This window comes from Pelophylax lessonae, assembly GCF_965119305.1.
Source record: "Pelophylax lessonae genome assembly, chromosome: 6".
NCBI lineage: Eukaryota > Metazoa > Chordata > Amphibia > Anura > Ranidae > Pelophylax > Pelophylax lessonae.
This window is the reverse complement of record NC_138773.1, coordinates 160237446-160250448: the sequence shown is the minus strand read 5'-3', so window position 1 is coordinate 160250448 and position 13003 is coordinate 160237446. Positions and strand designations below refer to the sequence as shown.

The 13003-nt window shown below is 44.8% G+C and overlaps 1 protein-coding gene across 1 annotated transcript; it reads left to right on the top strand.

Annotated features, from left to right (window-relative positions):
• Positions 1 to 5616: 5616 nt before the first annotated feature.
• Positions 5617 to 12613, top strand: LOC309558677 (uncharacterized protein; the record flags this gene model as incomplete). Its single annotated transcript, XM_082261735.1, has 2 exons — positions 5617 to 5688; positions 12485 to 12613. The coding sequence occupies 2 exons, from the start codon at positions 5617 to 5619 to the stop codon at positions 12611 to 12613; spliced, it is 201 nt and encodes a 66-aa protein (XP_082117861.1).
• Between the last annotated feature and the right edge of the window lie 390 nt (positions 12614 to 13003).

The following is a 13003-nucleotide window of genomic DNA, read 5'->3' as shown; positions in this document are numbered from 1 at the left end:
AAAATGGCTGGGTAAGGCTGGTATACATGTCTATTCTGCACAAGGTACGGACAAGTCCTGTGGGATCCATGCCTGGTTTAATGAACGTGAGCTTGTCCACATTGGCTCGGGACAGGCGGCTGCGCTTGTCTGTGATAACGCCCCCAGCCGTGCTAAATACCCGTTCAGATAATACACTGGCTGCAGGGCAGGCCAGCACCTCCAAGACGTAAAGGGCAAGCTCAGGCCATGTGCCCAACTTGGACACCCAGAAGTTGAAGGGGGAAAACCGTCATTCAGTACGTCTAGGCGTGTGCACACATACTGCTTCACCATGTTAGTGAAATACTGCCTCCTGCTAAGACGTTCCATATCAGCTGCTGGTGCTGCTGCTTGTTGTGGCATGCTGACAAAGCTTTTCCACATTTCGGCCATGCTAACCCTGCCTTCTGAGGTGCTGGCGGTGCCCTGGCAGCGTTGACGACCTCTTCCTCCTCCTCCCCTGCCTTGGCCTTGTGCTTCCACTGTGCCCCCGCTGTCAGGTGGGAATGCCACCAGCAGCACATCTACCAGCATGCGCTTGTACTCGCGCATCTTCCGATCACGCTCCAGTAAGGGGAATTAAGGACGGTACATTGTCCTTGTAACGGGAATCCAGCAGGGTGGCCACCCAGTAATCAGCACAAGTTACTATGTGGGAAACTCAGCGGTCGTTGCGGAGACACTGCAGCATGTAATTGCTCATGTGTGCCAGGCTGCCCAGAGGCAACGAAAAGCTGTCCTCTGTGGGAGGTGTATCCTCTGTGTCCTCCTTATCCCCCCAGCCACGCACCAGTGATGGCCAGGAGCTGGCCTGGGTGCCACCCTGCTGTGAACATGTTTCCATATCCTCCTCCATCTCCTCCTTCTCCTCATCATCCTCTAGAACTGTGCCCCTGCTGGAAAATTGTGTCCCTGGCGTTTGTGGGTGCAGGAACCCACCCTCAGAGCCACTTGCGAATAACTGCCCTGAAAGCCTTGGAAATTATACCTCTTCATCCTCCTCCTCATCCTATGCCACATCTACTTACATCATTGCCCATTTCCCTCAACCAAAGTGTTATTTCAAGAAGGCATAGAAGTGGAATAGTTAAGCTGAGAACGGCATCATCGGCACTGGCCATGTTGGTGGAGTACTCGAAACAGCGCAACAAGGCACACAGGTCTCGCATGGTGGCCCAGTTATTGGTGGTGAAGTGGTGCTGTTCCGCAGAGCCACTCACGCGTGCGTGCTGCAGCTGAAACTCCACTATGGCCTGCTGCTGCTCGCACGGTCTGGCCAGCATGTGCAAGGTGGAGTTCCACCTTGTGGGCACGTCACATATGAGCCAGTGAGCGGAAAGGCCGAAGTTACACTGCAGCGCTGACAGGCGAGCAGCAGCAGGGTGAGAACGCCGAAAGTGCGCACAGACGGCCCGCACTTTCTGCAGCAGCTCTGACATATTGGGGTAATTTCTAAGGAACCTCTGCACCACCAAATTCAGCACATGCGCCAGGCAAGGGATGTGTGTCAAACCGGCTAGGCCCAGAGCTGCTACGAGATTTCGCCCATTATCGCACACCACCAGGCCGGGCTTGAGGCTCACTGGCAGCAATCACTCATCGGTCTGCTGTTTAATGCCCCTCCACAACTCCTGCGCGGTGTGTGGTTTTTCACCCAAACAGGCAAGTTTTAAAACTGCCTGCTGTCGTTTACCCCTGGCTTTGCTGAAGTTGGTGGTGAAGGTGTTACGCTGACTGGAAGAGGAGGCGGTAGAGGATGAGGAAGCGGAGTAGGAGGAGTTAGGAACAGGAGACAAACTGAAGTGCCCTGCACTCCTTGGTGTTGGAAGGACATGTGCCAAACTGCGAGCCGCCTCAGGCCCAGCCGCCACTGCGTTTACCCAGTGTGCTGTTAGGGAGATATAACGTCCCTGACTGTACTTACTGGTCCACGTATCCATAGTTAGGTGGACTTTGCCACAGATGGCGTTTCACAGTGCACACCTGATTTTGTCACCCACTTGGTTGTACAGGGAAGGGATGGCTTGCCTGGAAAAGTAATGGCGGCTGGGCATGTCGTACTGTGGGACAGCCACCGCCATAAGGCTTTTAAAGCTCTGCGTCTCCACCAGCCGGAATGACAGCATTTCAAAGGCCAGGAATTTTGAAATGCTGGCATTCAAGGCCAGGGATCGCGGATGGGTAGGGGGGTACTTCCTCTTCTGCTCCAGTGTTTGGGAGATAGAAAGCTTAAGGCTTCCACGGGACCTTGTGGAGATGGTTGTTGGTTGGTGACCCAGGTGGTGGTGTTGCTGGCAGATCCTCTGTTTGCGGGGTGGCAGGTGCCACTGTCACTACAGAGGTGGATGAAGAGACCGAGACTGCAGCAGCAGAAGAGGAAGCAGGAGGAGCCAGAGACCTTTCTTGTTTTTTGAGGTGTGCACTCCACTGCAGCTCTTGCTTTGCACTTAGATGCCTGGTCATGCAGGTTGTGCTCAGGTTGAGAACGTTTATGCCTTGCTTCAGGCTCTGATTGCACAGCATGCAAACCCCTCGTGTCCTGTCATCATCACATTGTCTGAAGAACTACCACGCTAGGGAACTCCTGTGAGCTGGCTTTGGTGTGCTCAGTCCCTTGCTACATTGGGCAGTAGCAGGCGTAGTGTCTAGGGCATGGCCGCTCCGCTTTTGCACCTCTTCTGCTGTGCTGGTGGCTCTGTGCGACCACCGCCTCTTCCTCCAAACTACTCAGGTCATGTGCATGATGTTCATTCCATGTGGGGTCGAGGACCTCATCGTCCTCCACATCGTCTTCCACCCAGTCTTCATCCCTGCCCTCCTTGTTGGTCTCCACAATTTGGAATTCCGCAGCAGTTGGCACCTGTGTTTCGTATCATCCGAGACGTGCTGCGATGGTCCTCCCATGTACTCATCTGGAGACATAAGTGGTTGGGCATCAGTGCACTCAATCTCTTCCACTTCTGGGGAAGGGCTAGGTGGATGGCCCTGGGAAACCATGCTAACAGAGTCATCAAAAAGAAGAAGACACTGCTTCATGACTTGGGGCTCAGACTGCTTGGCTGATTTTCAAAGGGGGTGAGGTGAATGATTGATGTACATCGGTTGCAGGTGCCAACTCTGACCTTTCAGCAGAAGACTGGGTGGGAGACAATGTGAAGGAACTGGAGGCACTGTCAGTAACCCTATCTACTATCGCCTGTACTTGTTCTGAAAATCTGGCCCCCATAGCGATACCTATGACTTGTCTGTAATAGTCCCCTATGTAGGAAAAATAGTGGTGTGTATCAAAGTAAATTCTTTAGAATTCACCAAAAAAGATAGTTGTAGGGGATATAAATTACTAAGAGTATATAAATGACTCCGAGAATATTAAACTGCTTTAAGGCCATGTTGGTGTTCAATTGACGTATACAACTATGTGACATCTAAAGACAACCACTTATATTGTTGGCGATATCCAACTTATGACCAGAGTCTCTGGCATAAGATGGTAATTCTGTGACTAAGTCCTGGAGGAAATAATCAATACAACATCCCAGATTACTGGTGATGCTATCGATACCTGCTATATTAGGTCTAGCCGGGGGATTAGCCTGGTCCTTGTGTATCTTGGGTATGTGATAAAAATGTAAAGTTAATGGGTGTTGTCTGAATAGAAACTGATATTAGTTTTTTGTGATTATTCTATCCAACAGTGCCCCATCCAGTAGTTGTTTGAGCAAAATGTTATATTCGGGCACGGGTTCCTTAGGGAGTGTCCTATATGTATCCCTATCTCCTAGCAGCTTCAGAGCCTCTGCTACACATGTGGACCTGCCCTGTATAACAAGACCTCCGCCCTTGTCTGCCTGTCTAATGATTATCTGGTCACTGTTTTTTAGGCATTTAAAAGTATCTACTGAAATTTCCCACTTAGTACCTTTCAGATATGTGTTTGGTTTTATTGTCATTGTTTCTGTGGCAGATATACTTCAATTCATAAAATACTACTTCATAAAATGTAGGGATAAAATTGCCCTTGACGCAATGGGGGGGGGGGGGGGGAATGAAGATTTAGGTTTAAAGTGTGTATAAATAATTTTTCTATCCTCCTGACCTGGTATTTCAAGTTCCATTTGTAAGTCCTCACAACCTCCTGCAACAAGCTTTCTATGGTAGTGCATCATCTTTCAAATTCTCACTCATCTCTGTTAGTTCTCTCTCAAGGCTAGAAGGTTCTTTTTCTGTTTCATTCTTAAGGGTAAAGTGTTTTTGAAAGTCAGACCTCTAATATTTATTTAGGTCCACAAATAGCTCAAACAAATTGGGATGATTTTTGGAAGCAAAATTGAGCCCTTTGCATAATAAGTTCAGCTCCATGTCTGGAAACAAGGAGCTGGATAAAATACAGCTCTTAATGGTGCAATGTTCCTGGATTACCTTCTCCCTCCTCTCTTCCTTTTTCCCTTTTACTCACAATTGTCTCTATGAGAGCGAACGGTAATGTTTGGAGGTTGCCAGGGTGAATCCCCCCCCCAGCCCTCTGCTCTAAAATGGGGAGGGGGGCGGTGAAAGGCTCCTCACTGCAGCTCTTGCTTTGCAAGAGGGGCTGAATTTCTTGAAGGGCTAGATTTCCTAAACTGGGATTCCTTCTTACTATGGGCTGAGGTCCCTCGTTGAGGGAAGATATTAGTATAAGTTTTGGGCTCTACAAGTATTCCAGAGGAAGATTAATGTTATAGACTTTGTTGGGTATTGCAGAGGAGATATTACTGTTCAGAATGCTAGGACCTGAGCTATGGTTTCTAATTCGGCTAGCATCCTTCTAACTAATCGATGGCTTCCTAACATGATGGAAATTACGTCTGTTTCTTCCACTAGTATAAGCTCTATTAGGCTTCAGGCTACGCACGGTGGGGGGGGGGGGGGCTGGTACCTTCTGCTCTTCTTGCATCTCCCCCACCTGAAAACTGTATACATAGGTCTTTTTTATAATTTAATTCACGCCCCTGCTGGTAATCCTGTCTATCCCCCTTAACTTTACCTGATTTCTTGCTGATCAAATCAATTTCAATATTAACCATTTGTTCGTTAATTCCATTATCCCAAGTGTTAAAAGATTCTACAGCCACATAAGAGGCAAGCTCCTCTTGTATAATTTTTTAGATCTATAGGAATCTTTTCCAGATTCCTTTTCCTTTGAGTTATTATAGATTTGAAGAGTAGCTTGTTACATTTGTCATTGACACATTTTGGTCAGTCTTAAACCTCTCTGTATTCTATCCACCTCAAGTTATTTTTTCAGTAGTAGGATATCCCACCACTGAGTCATCTCTCTCTCCAAAGTGTGCTTCAGTTTGTAAAAAAGAGACACCATATAGTCTTCCCTACTCAAAGTAAATTGAGTACTGTTCGTGATACTTTTTTAAATTTGCACTAACATAAAATTTTTCAGGACAAGCTTTCGGGGTATGTCCCCTTCTTCAAGATCCAAGCAGTACTGATTGGATTGAACCATTAGTCATGAATACTGCGAGTTTCCTTCAAGACACAACTGACTTTCTTAACAAGCTTAACAATATACAACAATTACTACCAAATACACTTCTAGTCACTATGGATGTAGAATCGCTGTATAGTAACATCCCTCACAAGGATGGATTGGCTGCATGTCCCAGATTCTTATCTGTAATGTTCTGGTACCTTTGGTACCCTAATTCCACTTTTCCTAAGTGTATGCGCCCCACCATTCTCTTTTGGTAAGGTGCGCATACACCTTTAAGACCGATGCTGTCATCACTGAGCGCCGCTGGAGCGGCTATTTCAACCTCCGGCGGTCTCACTCACATGTTCGTTCAACGCCGCATAATCTGCCTTGAAGTTCTCATGCTTGCAAGCATACCTCGCTATCGGAACCACGCTGCTGATCCCTGTATCCCGCTACCGGATCATCCGCTCTTGCCGAACCTCTCCTCTACTACATTGCTACTAGTGATAAGTACCCCACAGGGGAAACCTCTATAACCTTCATACTAAAGCTTACACTATCTATCTCTGCATACTAAGGACTATTACTACATCTGCATTAACTAAGATTGCTAGCTCTTGAGCCTAATACCATCTGCTCTTGCACTGGGTTGGTCTATCCTGTATGTTCACATGCTACTCTATCATCTGCTACCATACATGATTGCTAAACCTATCTGCATCCCATCTGCTACTATCTTACTTTCAAGAACAAAAGACAGTATGGATGGAGGGGGGGGAAATTGGGGTCTTTTTAATCAGAGATTATAATGGCACCTGCCCCCATATACAAACAATGGAAAGAATTCTAGCAAGGGCATAGACCTGTCCCTGAAAAGGGTGCAAGACTACGTCCCTACAAGAAGAAAAGGGGGTTTAAATGTGCCTCTACAAATAGTCAAAGTATGCACATGTTCATGTAACATAACAACGGTACACAATTGTTTTTTTAAAAAATTTCATAAATCTTTATTAATACATAGTAAAAACATAATCCCAATTAAGACGTCACAATGAATAAAGTTGAGTATACTTGTTTAATTTAAAATCACGTTGTATGAAAGGGGGAGCCAAAAGCCCCAGGGACTCATTCTGTAAAGTTTAAGTGTTAAGTGGTGTGAGAGTCAGACAAGACGTACACCAATTTAGGTGAAAAGGGGGGTTAAACACTGGAATCCCCTTCAAAGATGTACACCAGTGTTGAGTGAGAAAAAGGGTTAAATAAAGAATCCCCTTTAAAACTTGGGGATCATTGTGGTGCTGAAAGTGTAAAGGCTAAATATAAGAGAGTCACTGGATGCTTTAGACAATTGGATCCAGCCCCGAATCATCTGAAGTAATTCAGAAAACCCACGGGGAGTATGACACTCAGCCTAAACAGCCTTACTTTCAAGAACATTCCTTTCAAGTGTCTGTCATCTACCATCTCTACCCAACCTGTCTCTTCAGCCTATCATCACTATATTACTATACATATAAGTCACTCTAGGAACATCTTATTGAGTGTGTGTATCTACTTGCTGAATTGAGACTATCCACACATGATGAGTCTTGGGAGTTGGGATTGGTGTCTCAGCGTTTCTCTACATGACTACTGAAGTGGAATATTTCTGCAGCTGTAAATCCACATTATACATAAAACGCAGGAGCATTACAGATTGAACGAACCTCAAATGGATTCAGCAGAAATAACCGCTCAGGTGAGACAATTAAAACAGCAAGTAACTGCGTTAATACACGCACTTGCTGAATTAAGAGAAGAAAATCAGGCTCTGACGCAGCAGGTAACCAGACTGACACAACTTACCACTGCTCAGTCCCCTGAACCCAAAATAAATCCTCCTTTGGTATTTACAGGCGATCGCAAAAAATTTCGCGAATTTAAAAACGCATGTGAGTTACTTTTCTTGCTAAAACCCCGTACCTACCTTACTGATCACATTAAGGTTTGTACTATTATTTCTTACCTAACAGGCAATCCTCGGGCCTGGGCAGACTCTCTTTTTGAGAAAAACGATCAGCTTCTTAAATCCTATGCCTTATTTCTAGCAGAACTTACTAGCCTATATGATGATCCCAATAGGCAGAGTACTGCCGATCTTCAATTAAGGTCCTTGAAACAAGGTAGGAGACCTGTGGAAGACTTTGTCGCAGAATTCAAGAGATTGACCCTTGATTCAGAATGGAATGATGCATCTCTGAAAACTCAATTTAGGCTTGACCTATCAGAGGCCGTTAAAGACGAGCTCGCCCGAGCGGATCTGCCAAAAACCCTGGATGCATTGATACAACTCAGTATCACCATAGATAGAAGACTATGAGAAAGAAAGGCTGAAAAAATGGGAATGCCATTATCCAGTTCTTCTCGGATTTCGGCCGATGACCCCACTCCTATGGAGGTAGGAACCATACGCCCACCTCTATCAACTATGGAAAGAGCCAGAAGACGATCTGGTAATCTCTGCTTGTACTGTGCATCCCCGGATCACAAGATAAACGTCTGTCCCCTAGTCTACAAAAAGAAGGGTGAGTGTTCACATGTCCTCCTAGGGGGATTGACAACTTCAATTACTAACCCTTACCTTTTTGTTTGCTTAACATTACAGTGGGACCAGAACAGGATTACTACTAAGGCCATGATTGACACAGGATCTTGTGGAAATTATATTGACATACGTTTTGCTGCTTTAAATAAAGTCCCTATTATTTCTAAACCTAAACCTGTCTCAGTGAGTCTTATTAACGGTGTTCCTTTATCCTCTGGTCCGATCACTGATCAGACACAGGCACTCCTAGTCACTACTAACGGGTCTCATATGGAGACCACTACCTTCGACCTAATACCTTCACCCCACTTTCCCATTGTTTTGGGACTTCCCTGGTTACACACACATCAACCAACCATAGATTGGAAGGAACGGACCCTGGCCTTCCTCTCTTGCTATTGCAAGGGTACGTGTAACCTCCCGTCTTCCGGGAAGATCCTGTCTGTGGTGACAGATGAGATTGCACCACTATGTTATCAGGATCTCTCTGAGGTTTTTCTTGAGAAAAATGCTCAAGCACTACCTCCCCATCGAGACTATGATTGTAGTATTGATCTACTCCCAAATAGCAAATTGCCGTTCGGTCATGTTTATCCTCTTTCACAGGATGAACTTTCCCATCTCAAAGAATATTTGGATGAGAATTTGAAAAAAGGTTTTATTAGACCTTCCACTTCTTCCACAGCAGCAGGACTCTTTTTTGTCCGCAATAAGGACTCAAGTCTCAGGCCTATCATCGACTATAGGCAATTGAATGCTATTACAATAAAAGATCGCTATCCTTTACCGCTTATCCCTGAGCTCATTGAGCAGGTGCGTGGAGCTACCTATTTTTCAAAATTGGACCTGAAAGGGGCATACAATCTCATTTGAATCCGTGATGGACACGAGTGGAAGACTGCATTCAGAACCAGATACGGATTGTTCGAATATCTTGTAATGCCATTCGGGCTATGCAACGCCCCTGCAGCCTTTCAACGATTTATAAACAATATTTTCAGAGACTTACTAGATGTCTGTGTTGTGGTATATCTGGACGATATACTTATATATTCACGATCCTTGTCTGAACACATAAGACATGTAAGACTAGTATTATCGAGATTGCTTGCACACAACCTATACGTGAAACTGAAAAAATGCTTGTTTCATAAAGAAGAGGTACTGTTTCTAGGCTACATCATATCCAAAACAGGAATCAAGATGGACATGAGTAAGATATCCTGCATTCAGGATTGGCCTACACCAACCACCCGCAAGGCGCTACAGCGATTCCTTGGATTTTCTAATTTCTACAGGAAATTCATCAGGAACTTCTCTGCCATTGTGAGACCCCTCACACAGCTCACTAGCATTAAGAGACCATTCAAATGGTCAGATGAAGCAAATAAAGCTTTTCACCTGTTAAAGACAAGGTTTACTTCTGCTCCCATACTACGCCATCCAGACCCATCCCTCCAATACATTCTGGAAGTAGATGCGTCAAACATGGCAGTAGGACACTTCACCACTCCATCCAGTCGCCTTCTTTTCTAAATCCTTAAGCAGTCCAGAGGTAAATTACCCCGTGGGTGAAAAGGACCTGCTTGCTATAAAATTGGCTCTGGAGAATTGGCGACATCTACTCGAAGGCACCCGATTACCAATACTTATATACACGGACCATAAAAATCTTCAATATCTTCAGACTAACAAAACTCTCTCTCACCGACAGGTACGATGGTCACTATTCTTTCTAAGGTTTAACTTCCTAGTGACCTACACACCTGCAGATAAGAACAAAAAGGCGGATGCACTATCACGACTAACTGAAGAAAACTACTTTGAAATCCCTTCCGTTCCTATATACCTCACAAGCGTATTATTGGAGTTGTCCATTCTTTGAAGGAAGAGGTTTTGCATGGTATAAGTTTGGATTCACCCCCACCACAACTAAATACCGATGCAGAAGGCTTCCTCTACTACAACGACAAACTTTACATACCACCTACCATGCGCACCAAGATCTTGGAATTATCGCATGATGTGCCTATGGCAGGACATATGGGTATGACAAAGACTCTTAATCTGATTACCAGACAATTCTGGTGGCCTGACATGAAAACATCTATACAAAAATTCGTCTCTTCATGCAATGTCTGTGCCAGGTCCAAAATTGACACTACGAGACCATCCGGTCTACTATGCAGTCTACCAATACCCCAAACTCCATGGGAAGTTGTGTCCTTGGACTTTATAGTAGAACTACTTCCTTCCAAAGGATTTAATACCATCTTGGTGTCAGTGGACCACCTGACAAAGATGGCACATTTCATTGCTATTCGCAGACTACCTTCGTCCAAACAAACGGCAGAACTCCTGATGAAACATGTCTTTAAGTTACATGGTATCCCAAAAACTCTTCTGTCTGACCGTGGATCACAATTTATTTCCAAGTTCTGGCAAGAACCATGTCACATACTACGAATTGAGCGGAAGCTCACTTCTCCTTACCATCCGCAGACCAACGGACAGACTGAAAGAGTCAACCAATGCATCGAGCAATATTTACGTTGTTACACTTCTTACCAACAGGATGATTGGGTGGATCTTCTCCCTCTGGCAGAATTTGCCTACAACAACGCAACCCACAGTACGACCAAGCAGAGTCCGTTCTACTTGAACTATGGGTTTCATCCCTCTATTCTTCCACCACGCATCCTTCCTTCAAATAACCCAGTAGCCTCAGACTAGCTTACCCAAATAAAGGACTCTCTGGGTTTGCTTAAAACTACCATTGCACACGCTCATAGTCAACAAAAGAAGTACTATGATCTTCGCAGAAGACCTTCTCCTCAGTATGCTATTGGGGACCTCGTTTGGCTCTCAACAAAAAATTTAAGACTGAAAATCCCTAGCAAAAAGCTTGGACCTCTCTTCCTGGGACCTTTCCCAATCAAGAAACTTATTGGAAAAGCTGCAGTACAGCTTACATTGCCAATAGACCTGAAAATACATCCCATTTTCCATGTGTCGCTACTGAAGCCCCATGTTCCTGACCAAGGAATAAGGCCTACTATCCCACTTCCTCCTCCTGTACAAGTTGAAGGTGGAGAAGAATATGAGATAAAAGAGATTCTGGATTCTCGTATCCACAGAAGAAAACTTCAATACTTAGTTCGATGGAAGAACTATGGGCCCCAAGACGACACCTGGCTAAACACCTCTGACATACATGCCCCTAGATTAATCCGCAACTTTCATGCGAAGTACCCAGACAAACCAGCTCCAGAGGCCTTCAGGAGCTGGCCTTAAGGGGGGGTACTGTAATGTTCTGGTACCTTTGGTACCCTAATTCCACTTTTCCTAAGTGTATGCGCCCCACCATTCTCTTTTGGTAAGGTGCGCATACACCTTTAAGACCGATGCTGTCATCACTGAGCGCCGCTGGAGCGGCTATTTCAACCTCCGGCGGTCTCACTCACATGTTCGTTCAACGCCGCATAATCTGCCTTGAAGTTCTCATGCTTGCAAGCATACCTCGCTATCGGAACCACGCTGCTGATCCCTGTATCCCGCTACCGGATCATCCGCTCTTGCCGAACCTCTCCTCTACTACATTGCTACTAGTGATAAGTACCCCACAGGGGAAACCTCTATAACCTTCATACTAAAGCTTACACTATCTAGCTCTGCATACTAAGGACTATTACTACATCTGCATTAACTAAGATTGCTAGCTCTTGAGCCTAATACCATCTGCTCTTGCACTGGGTTGGTCTATCCTGTATGTTCACCTGCTACTCTATCATCTGCTACCATACATGATTGCTAAACCTATCTGCATCCCATCTGCTACTATCTTACTTTCAAGAACATTCCTTTCAAGTGTCTGTCATCTACCATCTCTACCCAACCTGTCTCTTCAGCCTATCATCACTATATTACTATACATATAAGTCACTCTAGGAACATCTTATTGAGTGTGTGTATCTACTTGCTGAATTGAGACTATCCACACATGATGAGTCTTGGGAGTTGGGATTGGTGTCTCAGCGTTTCTCTACATGACTACTGAAGTGGAATATTTCTGCAGCTGTAAATCCACATTATACATAAAACGCAGGAGCGTTACATTATCATCCTCACCAAACCACAAATACAGTGCTGAGGATGTTACACAGCTCATCAAATTCATTCTTACAGACAACTACTTCACTTTCAATAACAACATCTATCTCCAGTGCATGGGTACTGCAATGGGAAGTAAATTGGCACCCCAGTATGCAAACTTATTTATGGCTGATCTGGAGCACAAATTCCTGAACAGCATACAACATAAGCCATACAGATATTATCGCTATATTGATGATATTTTCATCATATGGACAGAAGAAGAGGAAAATCTCAAACAATTTTTTTCATTGATCAACACCTTTCACCCATCTATCAAACTCACAATGGATTATTCTAACAGGCATGTCAACTTCCTAGACACCATAGTATACATCAGGGATGAGAAGCTTCATACTTCGATATACAGGAAACCGACTGACCGATGAAGCTATCTCCAAAGTTCCAGTTTTCACCCCCAACACACTAAACGGGCCATCATACACAGCCTGGCCATGAGATACCACCGAATATGTTCAGACCCAGAAGAGATAAACATCTCAGAACACTAGCAATCTCTTTCCGTAAGAAAGGTTACAAAAACAAAACCCTCAACACCAGCATAAACACAGCCTTGAAAACCCAAAGAGAAAATCTTCTCCAACACAAGAAAAAAAAAAAAACAAATAACCGTGTACCTCTAGTCACCACATACAATCCAGCACTAGAAGGGGTAAGAAAGATAATCAAAGATTTACATCCCATCATAACAGAAGATGAAACTCTGAAAGGAATATTCCAACAACCTCCAATACTGGCTTTCAGACAACCACCCAACC